The following is a 13,414-nucleotide window of genomic DNA, read 5'->3' on the forward strand; positions in this document are numbered from 1 at the left end:
TGTTTTAGGTGTGTCTCTTGTAAACAGCTATAGTTTTTTTTATCGAGTCTGACAATCTTTGTATTTTAACTAAAATAGTCCACTTATTTTTTAAGTAACAACTTTGAGATATAATTAGTCCACTTATTAATGTTATAACTAGAGATATTTGGGTTTCAGTCTACCACCTTAAGTGATTTCAATTGCTTCACCTCTTCTTTTTTTTCTCATTTCTCTTTCTTTTAGATTGAATTTTTAAAATTTGTTCCCACATTTTTACTATAAGAATGTTCAAACAGGGCTTCCCTGGTGGCACAGTGGTTGAGAGTCTGCCTGCCGATGCAGGGGACAGGGGTTCGTGACCCGGTCCGGGAGGATCCCACACGCCGCGGAGCGGCTGGGCCCGTGGGCCATGGCCACTGAGCCTGCGCGTCCAGAGCCTGTGCTCCGCAATGGGAGAGGCCACAGCAGTGAGGGGCCCACGTACCGTAAAAAAAAAAAATTGTGCTAACTGGTGTCTTTCCAAATTTTTGGATACCAACATGAAAATTAATTTTTATATAAATATGACCATTTAAGTTTTTAAAAACAATATGATGCATAAAACAATAATATTGCTTGTGGGATTTAAAATATATATGATTAAACTGCATGACCACAATAGCACAAAACTCAGGAGAGATAACCTGGTTAAAGTGTGCTAAGTTTCTTGTAATGTCCAGGAAGAGAGTGAAGGAATCAATTAATACTATCCATTGACTTTTCCTATTTTGATTTTTTTCAGTGATAATTGTTTCTTGGTAATTGTTAACATAAGTAACACCAGTGGCTGCTAAGTGAAGTGGATGATGCAGGGCGATGCTGAAGCCCGGACTGTGTCCTTCTTTGAGCAGCGCCTGGGAAAGATGGGGAGGGACTGGGGGAGGGAAACAGCCTGGGCTGCCCAGGGAGACTCTGGGGGCATCTAATGTTGAGTACCCAGACCTCAGAGGACTGAGCTGGGCTCCTGAACTACTCTGGGATGGGAAGGACTGGGGATGGCAGAAGTGACCTTCCCATAGTGAACCTACCACCATCTCCACCCGCTCAGGCATGAGCTTAAAAAAGAGAAAAGAGATTTGAAATCAGGCCGCCATCAGCTCCCAGGATTTGCAGGCTCCTCTACCTGTACCCCAGCTGCCCAGTCTGTTCTGGTTCCAGAGGTTTAAGCCGGCTGAACGCCCACGCCTCCAATCTCCAAAGAAGCACAACAGAATGAGTTTGGGTGAAAAATCCACTTTAATAATCCAGCTTCAGCTCAGCTGAGAACTTCCCGTCTCAAGTGCAAGAGAAGTCTTTCCAAGAGGCCTCAATCCACTAGGAGGTTACGGCTCAGAGAAGGGAAAAGCTCAAAGAAGCCCTAAAATAGAAGGTAACATGGAATTTGAGATTAGTGGAGACCAGGTGGGGGTGCCCCACTGCTCACCGTCCACCAACATGGCCCCAGCTAGAGAGGAAGGCATAGCTGCCTCACGCACACTTGACAACTGCCCCAGGCTTCCCATCCCTGATCCCCTCTCTGGCATTTCATTATCCTCTGGGGGCTGATCAGGGCCCCTGTGCCTTGAGAAGAATGGGGACCCTTCTTTTCCTACATGGTAGCACCAAGACAACCAGCCCCATGACGTAGGCCAGCCACTCAGTGACGGTGATGTTGCCCCAGCAACCAATCCAGGCACTAGATGGGGAAGGAGCCCAGTTGCTACGGTGACGGGTGGGGTGGGAGTCACCTTGAAGAGAGTGAGGGTCTGGAGTACTCCTGTGGTACAGGCTGTCTCCCGGATGGAGTGCATGGCCAGTTGGGGGCTGCCTAAATCCAGCACCCGCAGCCCCAGTCGAGAAGCCAAGATAGGTCCAATGGTGGTTCCGCAGGGAGAGTCATTCCGGACCATGAGATCCTGGGGAGGGGAGGAGAGGTTCATGAGCAACATGAGGTGTGTGTTTATTAAGGCCCAGGAGGAAGTCACCTTAGAACTGCAGGGCTGCAAGGGGTCTGGTACATCGTCCACTTCGACCGCCTCGGAGGGTGAATGTGACCAGCACAAAATCACAAAGCCAACACTAAACGGCAGGCCCAAAGGACAGTAGATTCTGAATTGGTCCCATTCTCTGCGTCTGCATTACCACCACCCTAGTCCAGCTACCATCACATTGCCTCCCATGTAATCCATTCCCCACATGGTGGGCAGAGGGATTTGAAAAATATGTGTATCCTGTATGTCACCTTGTTCCTTAACATGCACCCCTCCCTACCCACACACAAAGAAAAATCACTCAACAATCTTAGTGGTTTTAAAAATATGGCTATTGGCATTTTTAAACTATTTTATTTGTATTCTGGTAAAAAAGTAAATAAGAAAATCATAATATGATGTTAGACATCAAGATTTTCCACATAAGGGAAAAGAGAATTACAAAACCAAATAGAGTAATAACTATTCTTTCTTAAAAAATGAGAATCACAGTATTAACTCACCTTTTTAAAAATACACATATTTTTTCCTAGCCATGTCCATAGAAATGGCTCCAAAGCATTTCCCCGCCCCCAATAACAATGAACACTCATGGTGCCAGACTTTGGTCTCTAACATCAGTGTCCATCAAAAGCTACCAAGTCTGGGGAGAGAAATGAACAAGATGAGCCTGCGATTTCTTATTGTGCCAGAAAGCAAGACAACTTTCCAGAGTCATGACAAAGGCCACAGGAGTTATGCTGAAAGGGCTCCCACTGGTCAAAGTCATGATAATTGGAGCATGAAATAACATGATTACAGTGGACCAGGTTCACACTGAACCGACGAAACTGAACCACTGAAAATCTATGATTCTACATAATGATCATCAAAAAAGGAAAAGAAAAGAAAAACTCCTCGTGTTTGCCAGCATTTGAGGCAGGCATTAAAACACCTCACCTTGAAAAGTGGTTATTTAAGGGAAAGAATAACATTTGTCCTGTCTTTCCAGGAGGAACCATACTTTACAATAACCAAATGGCCCTCCTGATGGGGGAAAGTTCTACTTCACAGAAGAATGACAGCTAATAAACGTAAAAGGAGTAAAAGAATGGGGGGGGGGGGAATTTTTCAGTAAACTCTAATGAAATTATGGATTTAGGCAAAGATTATCAATTGGTGTTAAAACCAGACACCTTTCTGGTTGATGGGGAACTCATCACTTGCACAGGTTTACTATCCAATCAAAAGAGGAAAACCTCCAGATGGTGGAGGGATTTGGGGGGCACGCCCCCAAATCCAGTGATCAATCTTATTATCGCTAAGAGTGAATCACCAGATAATATGTGGATGACACAACAGGAAGAACACACCAGTCACGATGTCTTCTGGACAAAAATGTTTAACTTGAATCCACTGACCCTTTAGATATGAATTCTAGATTATAGGAGATACAGGGGCTAGAGGCACAAGCTCAATGATGCCAAGAGGAAGCAAATCCAGGAAGGAAATTATAAGGGAAGACCAGCCTGGTTTCTTCAACAAGTCAATGTTACTTAAAGAAAAAGAGAAAAAGAAAAAGGAGGCGGTGCAGCTGTGCTAGATTAGCAACCAGATATAACTTGTGGTCCTGAACTGGAAACTAAAGTGGGACAAACAACTGTAAAGAAAGTTTTGGGGAAAACTGGGGAGAATTGAAAATGATCTGTACATTAAATGAGATATATATTTACTGAAACAAAAATTCACTGAAATGGAAACGTGGAGAATACTGAGTGAAAAAATAAAGCAAAAGATATATCTAAAATGATTTCATTTTTTTAAAAAACGTGTGTTAAGTATATACATAGAAAAAAATCTGGAAGAATATACACAAATCTCTGGGGATTGTTTTATTTTCTCATTTCCACTTATATTTTCTCAAGTATACATGTCCTGCTTCTGCTGTAAGCCATTAAAGAAAAATCCCCTAACATCTTCCTACTGCCTTAGAAGAAAATCCAAACACCCTTCCACAGCCTAGAAGGCCCTGCATGACTGGCCTGGGCAGGCTTCTCCCCCGTCTCCCTGCTGCTCTCACCCTGGCTCCACCACTCTGGCTCTGGCTCCCCCTCGTAGACCAAGCTCACTCCTGCGCCCCTGGGAGCTTCTGCCCTTGTTCCCTCTGGCAGGGATGCTATTCACTTCTAGCTGCCTTGTTCTCAATACTTAGGTCTCAGCTCAAGTGTTACCTCCTCAGAGAGGCCTTCCTGAGAATGGAACGACTCAGCTCTACAAGGGGGGCGTGGCCCTGTGCAGCAGAGAGAGCCCCAGGCTGGGGATCATTGCAGGGTCCTAGTCCTGACGCACCAGGACCCGCCTGCTATGTTTGTCACTGGAGCACCTGAGCCCCAGTCCCTGATATATGTATTATCCTGACATGTGTATTATATATTGCTTATCTCCCTATCTCATTCTCTTCGACTAGATGTGCCACTGACGATGAGTTCCAGGTTTCTCGGCCCTGAACTTCTCTAATGGAAGCCGCCAGGGTGTGTAAGAGAGACACAGCGGAGCTGGGGGTGCTGGGTAGGGAAGAGGCAGAACTAACCCACTATGTGCCATGAGCACACTGTACCTTGAATTCCATTTTACAGGTGTGAAAACTGGAAATCAAGGCGTATTAGGAGATGAGCCCAAGGCCACAGACCAGCACCATGGTAGAACCAGCACTGATCCCAGCTCTGCCTATATCCAAACCCCAATGCTCCTCACTCTACTGGGACACCCACCCCCCACTAAAGACTATCTACAAGGCTTCCCTCATTGGGGAGCCATCTGCTTGTGCCCCCCCCGACTCCCTCCATCACCCCTTCCCAGGTAGGGCCCACCCTCACCTGCAGGGGCACCCCGACACTGCTGGCCACCTCTCGGATCAGGGCCTCTGAAACCGCATTTGAGGCGTAGCGTTGCTTGCTGTTCACCTTGATCACAGGGCCCTGGGGAGAGCAAAACCAGGAGTCAAGAGTGAGGCAGAGATGGGTGAGAGGCCCAGAGGGAACAAGATTAGGGCCCGGAACCAGCCAGGCCTCCAAGTCCCCAAGGAGAAGCAGGAGCCCCTCACCTTGTGGAATAAGGGCCGGTGGTTCTCCTCATGCTTGTCCCTGTAAGAGACAGAGAAGGGACGGGGATGGCAAACAGGAGCTGGGCCTGTCAACACCCACCACTCTCCCATAGCAGACATCACTAATGGATCACAGCATTCTTTCCCACCCAGCCCGGCAGGACCTGAGAATCACGCTAAACACAGTGCTCCAGGCAGCCTCCAGCTACAGATGGAGATAGATTTGCAGATAGAACCCATTTGGACTGGTTAGGCACCCATGACTTTGACCCAGCTGAGCCTTGGAGCAGTCAAAATGAAGTCCCCTCTGAACGTCCTGGCAGAACGAGGAGGAAGGGGAAGGGGAGAGGCCCAGGCCCAGGGCTGAGCCTGAAGGCAGGTCACGCTCGGGTCTCCGGCTGTGTGAGGACTGCGTGCCTGGCACGGGAGACTCACAGGTAGTTGGGGTGCACAGCGTGGGCCATGTCTGCGCTGATCATGTAGGACTTGGGGATGGCTTCCTCAAAGGCCGTCAGGCGCTGGGGCGAGGCCGAGATCCGCCGCAGCACCAGCTCCGTCAGCAGTGACTGTGCACCCTGTGCGCTCTCCGACCCCACCTGGCGAGAGCAGAGGCCTGGCTCTAGGGGTCCGGGCTCGGGGGCTGGAGCTGGAGGCCAGGCAGAGGGGCCCACTACCCAGACTGGCCCAGGACCCCACTGAGTCAGTGGGTGGGGAATGTGGGCTGTTATCAGCACCTTCCCAACCCTGTGCCACCAAAAAGCTGATGGTGAGCTGGGGCCAAACTGATCCTTGGCCATCTCCGGGGCAGAACCAGCACTTCCAGTCTACTTCCCTTCTTGGTTCCCTTCCTTCTGCCCTGACCCTCACATCTGGGGCTTAGCACAGGTGCCCCACCTAACTGGTCAATCTTCTTTCATGCATGTGACAGAGGCTGCTAACTGTCCACGATCCCTTCTATAACAGAACACCCGAGCTGTAGCTGAGCATCGGACCGCCCAGCTAGAGATGACATTCCCAGCTTCCCTTGCAGCTAAACATGGCTATGCCAAGTTCCAGGGAAAGCAGGCAGTGATGAATGCCACCTGTGGGTCATGCCCTTAAAAGGATGGGTGGACACTGTCCCTTTGCCCTTTTCTTCCTTCCTAACTCAGTACAGACACGGTAGCAGAAGCTGGACAGCCACCCTGGACCCTGAGATGGACACCATGTGTTTGGGGTGGCAGAGACCTGTCCTGAACTGCTAACTCTGACCTGTGTGGTTACCTGGAGAGAACTGTGTGGCTGTGTGGGCTCTTCCATGGCGTCTAAGCCTGCACCCTAACCCAAGCACACAAGGAGAGGACCCAGCCTGGGCTAAGTCCTGGGGCCACCAGGGTGAAAGGGCAGAGTCCCTGTCCTTGAATAGCTCACCACACGGCACACAGAGAGACGTGAGAGGTGTGGTCACGCTAAGAGCAGATACGTGCTGATCCAGAGGGGACACTGAGCGCTGAGGAAGCACAGGCAGCATCCCACCTGTCTTTGCAGCCTCCAGTACAGCCCTGGCTCGCCGCGGCTGCTGGACACGGCTGGCTACAGAAGACTCTCCAGAGGAGACCCTCCCCAGACCCCCTCACGTACCTCTTCATTGTCGTACAGGGCAATCATGCGCACATGAGGATCCGCGGCCAGGGAGGCAGGGGCTGCGCAGGAATCGATCAAGGCCTAGTTTGGGGAGAGAACCAGAGCATCATCCTCCCCGCTCCTCCTTCCATAACTCAGCCCACCAGCACCTCGGGGGTTCACACTCGCCTGCCGGCTTCCCACCGTCATGGCTGGAGTGAAGCGGGCTCAGCCTGTCACTGGCCTGCATCTCGCAGGGCGCTGCGTGGTGAGAAGACATGCAGGGCCCTTTACAATGGGATGGAGAAACCCCTCTCTGAGTGTTCTCCCCCACACAAAGGCAGGAGGATGTGTAAGACGGAGGGGAAGGGCTGAGAATCCTGGCAAGTCAGAAGGACCACACAGATCGCGTAAACTAATCGGCCTCAGTGAAGACACTGAGGTCCAAAGAGGAGACTGTGACTCCGTGAAGGTGACACGACTGGCTGGCTGGCTGCACAAGTGGACATGGGTCCCACGTCTGGCTCTGGTCTCAATTCCAGCCCAAAGTGTGTCTCCAGGAACAGGATGGGGCACAAAGGAGAGTATGAAAAGGACAGAGGGAGGAACAGGGATGAGACGTGAGAAAGAGAGGGCCGTAACCAGGGTAGCAAGATGGTAGGGAATATCAAGGTGACCAGGAGGAAGAGAGACCACACCACTGAGATTGCAAGGCTCAAAGACGGCTGGATGGGCTTAAGCCAGGGCTTGGCGGGGAAGGCGAGCAGGGGGCAGAGACAGAAGGATGACATTGCCATATGGGATTCAAGAGCCTTTCCTATGAAGCAAAGATTAGCTTAAAGGAGAAGCAACAGGAGTAGGGTTAGGACAAGACACTGTGATGCCCTAAACAACCTCTCAGCCTTCCCCCTACCTCAGCCCCTGGCCCCAGGCCAGTGCAAGGACGGGGCCAAGAGGAGCGATGCTGACGCTGCAGCGTTTAGGCCCCTCCCCGTGGTCCACCCTGCACCAGGGGCCTTCCTATGACCCACAGGGCTTGAGGCGGTCCCCCCGCCCCAGTGCTCCTGGGGGTGCCCCGGCTCCTCACCTGCAGGGCACAGAAGCAGCTGTGCAGATTATCCAGCCGAGGGGCAAAGATGAACTCCTCATAGGCACCACCCAGGACCTAGAAAGACAGGACAGCCATCCTGACCTTCATCCCCTCCGCCGGACTCACCCTCTTCTCCCAGCCCCAAAGGGCCTGTGCTCGAGCGAGTCTCCTTGGTTCCTTGTGCAACCCCTCCCAGCCCCTGGCCTAGAGCAAGCATTAGGAGCCCGCTGTGCAGAGCTGAGCAGAGAATAGAGAAGCGCCGGGCTGGAGCTGAGGGATGGGAGGGTGGAGGCCCGCAGTTCGTGACCAGTTCCTGTGGGACAGGAAAAGGGAGGGACTGAACAAGAAAAGAAGAAGGAAAACCAAGGAAATAAACAGAGGAGACCAGCTGAGAAACAGAAGCAGCGCATGTTCAAACAAGGCCGAGCGTCCAAAGACACAGCAATCTCCTACTGTCGGCAACTGGGAGAGACACAAGGACCGGCTCCAGGAAGAGGAGGGCCACATCCAGGCCTCTTGTCCTCAGAGGTCTGGAACCAGCACAGGTCAAAGTGGACAGGGACCCCTGTAGCAGAAACTCCTGGGGAATCTGTGGAAAGCTGATGCCCAAACCTCACTCCACACAGTCAAGTAGGTAAGTCTGAAGTGGGAAACCTGCCCTTTTTGAGACCCACCGCCCTGGAAGCAGAGCGGGGTGGTGCCTACTGGGAAAACAGGGGTGAGAGTAATTGGGGGACTGGCAGAGGTGACAAGCGCTTGAGGGGACATGCTGGGATCCCAGAGGTCCCCACCCACGAGTTCCTGCAGCTGCTCCTCACCGCAGGCTGAGTGTCCGCAAGACACAGCTCCATCTCCAAGATGTCCTCGGGGCTCAGCCCCAGATGGGCACAGAGGAGGGACATGAGCACTGAGTGGTGCCGGTCATCCTGCAGGGCAGAAGGATGCTGGGAGGAGGGTCCGCTCCCCCCTCTCTCCCCTTCTCAGAGGCCAGTCTCTTCCCCCCTGCTCACCCCTTCCCATGGGCAGGAGGCTCTTACTACAGCACTGAGAGGGCCTGGCTCAGGAGTCCCCTTCTCCAGCTCTTCCTGGACGGCTGTAGCAAGAATGGGAACCCTGTGGGGAGACACGGAGGGGGCGTGTGTGGGGAGGACCGGAGGACACAGCAGGGTGGAACACTCCTGGGCTCAGGCATCCCCTGATGGGGAACTGCCCTGGTCCTTCAATTCCCAGCTCGCTCCCCACATGGCAGGGCTGTGAGGGCCCTTGGACATCAGCTGGGTCCCAAGAGTAGAGCCTGACAGTGGCCACCGTTAGGTAATGGTCTCCCAGGTCCCAGCAGGGCCCCTTCCATCACCTGGTGCCACACCCTACCCCTCCCAGTCACCACAGCCTCCACTCCAGTCTCACAAGTGCATCTCCACGTTGGGGCCAAAGTTCTCATTGACATTTCGCTGCAGATGGATGGCCAGGTGCGGGATGCGAAGAATGGGCCGGTCCACGTGCACCAGCCGCTGCTCCAGCCGGCCTGAGGTAGGGCACTGTGGCCAAACAGGCGGGTCAGCCCAGGGTGCCCTCCCCCAACTGCGGCTGGTTAAATCCCCCGCTTCACCCAGACTAACCAAGGTGGTCCTCTGACCTGGACTGCCCCTACCCCCCTTTCCCGGGGTACTCTCCACAGGTTCCCTGAAGGAAAGTGACAGTTAATCTTCAGGCAGCTGAAGCTGAGAGCCTCCCAGATCCAACCCCAGTTCCCACCTTGACAATGACACGTCCAGCCAAGGTCAGGTCACGGTCAAACCAGGTGCTCCAGATTCCACCACCATAGGTCTCCACACCAACCTGCTGGAAGCCCGCCTGGCTGCGGCGAGACCGCCGTTTCACCTGGGTGGGACGATGGGGAATAAGAATTCAGCGAAGGCCACCCGACACGATTTGGAGATGAGACAGACAACTGACAAGCTAAGTGACAGAGAAGGGCTCCAAGTGTGGAGGAAGGGGGTGACAAGTCTTCCTCCCTGCTCACCCCCTGATGCCTCCCCTCCCCAGCACAGCCCCAGTTCCTTACCCGGAGGCAGGGGCTGTCCGTGTGGGCCCCAATGAGGCTGAAACCGTTGCCAGGAACATACTGGCCACCCACAGCAAATGCGATGATGGTAGAGGAGTTCCTGGTCAGGAAGTACTGGGGTGGCGGTTTTGAGTTGGATTAGCCAGCCAGCTGGCGCAGGACTTCGAGCCCCAGCCTAGGTTCCTGCTTCTCCCACCCCACCGTGGTACCTTGCTCTCAGGCTTGATATCCCAGCTCTCCGTCTCCTTGAGTTCATGGAAGCCAGCCTGGAGGAGGCGGTTGCGGCACTCGGCCACAGCTGTAGGGAAAGAACCCTCTCACAGCGATGGAAGCCGGTAGGAGGCACACCGGCCCCCACCTGCCTCGGCTGCCCTGGTCACTCACCGTGGAAAGGAGAGGGGCTCCGGTTCACGAACTTGATAAGTTCCCGGGCCGCTGCTTGCACCGCCTCCTTGCGGGTCCTGCCGCTCATGGCCACCTAGCGGAGGGGGCGCTCAGATTCCTACGAGGTCTAGGACCCCTGATCTATCTAAGCTTCGGGAACTCTCCCAGCCAATCCCCACGAAGTGACCGCTCCAAGGCTCAGACCTCTGCTTCCGACCCTTTCCTCACCGAGGGACGCAGATGCCGGGCCTCCAGCCAACCAACCAACCCCCAAAGTACCACAACCCGCGCTGCGCTCCCCGCCCAGCTCGTCCCGGACGGCGCGCCCCCGAATCCGAGCTTCAGCCCAGCCCCCCCAAGTCCCACCCCAAGTGCCCGACCAGCTGGAAACCCCGGTCAGTTCCCAAACTCCGAGCTCGCAATCGGGCCCCTAACTCTGGGCCGGCCTGTACCAAGCGCGCGATCCCATCCCGGAACCAAAGCCCTGTTCTCTAGGGAACACCCCACCTCGGTGTCTCGCAGGCCACCCTTTAACAACCCCAGGAAGGTAAGGTCACCCGGGGCCGGACTTTCGGTTTCGTTTAGGGTCGGGCGGAACCCCCACGTCAGCAAGCGCGCTTCTGAGCTTGGGCCCGAGCGTGCGCCTGGCCGGGTCTGCGATCGAAGTTCGTGCGGGGCGAGCGGTGGCCACCTACCTGCATGGCCTTACGCGTGGGCCTGAGTCCGCTCGCACGGCCCGCCCCCACTCCCGCCGCCCTCCCCGTCCCGCCCCGCCCCCGCCGCTCGCCCCGCCCGCCCCGCCCTCTCCACGGTGGTAGCGGGCGCCCTCTGCCGACCGGGAGGTGCTAGGACAGCCGGGAACCGCCAGCCCCCGCCCCTCCCCCGGGTCAGGGAGTCCAGGTAAAAACGTCCCTGCTAGCTCACCTGGGCCGAAGGGTGCTGTACAAAGTGCTCTCTCTCTCCACAGACACCCTGGTGATAATAAAAGCAACGTGGTTAATGTTCATGGAGGGTTCACAATAAGCTTTATGATAAAGCTTAATGTGCTAGCTTAATCTTCACCACTGCCCTATCAACTTTATATCTTTACTGTCCCCATTTTATACGTGACCAAACCGAAATACAGAGACGAGTAACCTGTCCAAGGTGGTAAGTGGCAGAGGTGGGGTTTGGACTCAATTAATTTGATTCCCGGGGCCTGGAATAACCCACTTTCAGACCTTCACTGGGCTTTTTTCTTGGTAAACGTTAAGTTACATGGGAGGTCCCTAAGCAACAGAGAAATTAATGACTTGTCCAAGATCACATAGCTGTTTTGATACATCTGGAATTTGACTCTGACATCTGTACTCTTTGTCCTTCTTAAAACGACAGAAAAAGACAAACTCCATATGTTCTTGGAGGCAATTCCCATATTCCTGTGTCAAGAGTGATAAGTAGCAATTTTAAAAACCCAGGCAGGGACTTCCCTGGTGGCTCAGTGGTTAAGAATCCACCTGCCAAAAAAAAAAAGAATCCACCTGCCAATACAGGGGACATGGGGTTGAGCCCTGGTCTGGGAAGATCCCACATGCTGCAGAGCAACTAAGCCCCTGTGCCCAACTACTAAGCCTGCATGCTACGACTGCTGAAGCCCACACGCAGCAATGAAGGCCCCACACAGCCAAAAATAAATTAATGAATAAATAAATTTAAAATAAATAAATAAAACCCCAGACACACACCAGTCAGAAAGGCCATCATCAAAAGATCTACAAACAATAAATGCTGGAGAGGGTGTGGAGAAAAGGGAACCCTCTTGCACTGTTGGTGGGAATGTAAACTGGTACAGCCACTATGGAAAACAGCATGGAGGTTCCTTAAAAAAAACTAAAAATGGAGCTACCATATGATCCAGCAATCCCACTCGTGGGCATATATCCGGAGAAAACCATAATGCAAAAAGATACATGCACCCCATTGTTCATCGCAGCACTATTTACAATAGCCAGGACATGGAAGCAACCTAAATGTCCATCGATGGAGGAATGGATAAAGAAGATGTGGTATGGGCTTCCCTGGTGGTGCAGTGGTTGAGAGTCCGTCTGCCGATGCAGGGGACACAGGTTCGTGCCCTGGTCTGGGAAGATCCCACATGCCGTGGAGCGGCTGGGCCCATGAGCCATGGCCGCTGAGGCTGCACGTCTGGAGCCTGTGCTCCACAACGGGAGAGGCCACAACAGTGAGAGGCCTGCGTACCACAAAAAAAAAAAAAAAAAGAAGATGCGGTATATATACAATGGAATATTACGCAGCCACAAAAAGAACGAAATAATGCCACTTGCAGCGACATGGATGGACCTAGAAATTGTCATACTGAGTGAAGTAAGTCAGACAGAGAAAGACAAATATATGATACCACTTTTATGTGGAATCCAAAAAAATGGTAAAAATGAACTTATTTACAAAGCATAAATAGAGTCACAGATGGAGAAAACAAACTTATGGTTACCAAGGGGGAAGGGGGGGAGGGACAAATTGGGAGATTGGGATTGACTTATACACACTACTGTATATAAAATAGGTACCTAAGCAGGACCTACTGTATAACACAGGGAACTCTACTCAATACTCTGTAATGACCTATATGGGAAAAGAATCTAAAAAAGAGTGGATATATGTACATGTATAACTGATTCACTTTGCTGTACAGAAGAAAGTAAAACAACATTGTAAATCAACTATCCTCTACTAAAAATTAGTTTAAAAAGTAAATAAATAAAACCCCAGGCCCCTGCCTAGCCATCGATTCTGATCAGGACTTTGGTGGCCCCTAGGTTCAAAACAGGGGCCAACTACCAGGGTTGTTATCAACATTCCAGGGATTACAGGTCGATGGAGCAATCTGCCGTTTATGTACTGGAGTAGGAATGTCAGGGGAGTGGGGAGTAGTTGGAAAGATCCTGCTGCCCTCAATTCAAAGGAGTAGATATTGCAATGGAGTATTCAGGAATATACACAATAGGTGATGGGTTAAATTCATGGCATTCCCTAACCATTCACTGCAATGCCATTATGTATAAAGTTTCACTGCTGAGCGGAACATGGAGAGAACATTCTTGTTCTCTGAGGAGCCAGAGGCTGGCTGCTGGGGAAGGGACACACTCAAGGACACGGGTAAGGGAGAGGGACTTAAAAATCTTTAACAGGGGTCTTCCCTG

General features: G+C 52.4%; 1 protein-coding gene across 3 annotated transcripts; it reads right to left on the reverse strand.

Moving 5' to 3' along the window:
• Nucleotides 1-1,244: 1,244 nt before the first annotated feature.
• DNPEP (aspartyl aminopeptidase) lies at nt 1,245-10,952 on the reverse strand. 3 transcript variants are annotated; one of them, XM_079924830.1, is made up of 15 exons: nt 10,910-10,952; nt 10,215-10,308; nt 10,040-10,128; nt 9,831-9,944; nt 9,521-9,646; nt 9,173-9,303; nt 8,803-8,878; nt 8,584-8,691; nt 7,763-7,840; nt 6,694-6,777; nt 5,509-5,669; nt 5,074-5,113; nt 4,847-4,948; nt 1,749-1,916; nt 1,245-1,378 (listed from the first exon to the last, which is right to left on the reverse strand). In XM_079924830.1, exons 1-15 carry the CDS (start codon nt 10,913-10,915, stop codon nt 1,328-1,330), a joined length of 1,428 nt encoding a protein of 475 aa, XP_079780956.1. In that variant the 5' UTR covers nt 10,916-10,952; the 3' UTR covers nt 1,245-1,327. The 3 variants fall into 3 exon arrangements, with proteins under 3 accessions (XP_079780956.1, XP_079780954.1, XP_079780955.1); XM_079924828.1 differs by having other exon boundaries at nt 8,557-8,691; XM_079924829.1 differs by lacking the exon at nt 10,910-10,952 and adding an exon at nt 10,722-10,751 and having other exon boundaries at nt 8,557-8,691.
• Nucleotides 10,953-13,414: the final 2,462 nt, after the last annotated feature.

The sequence above is a fragment of the Stenella coeruleoalba genome (assembly GCF_951394435.1).
Source record: "Stenella coeruleoalba genome assembly, chromosome: 6".
NCBI lineage: Eukaryota > Metazoa > Chordata > Mammalia > Artiodactyla > Delphinidae > Stenella > Stenella coeruleoalba.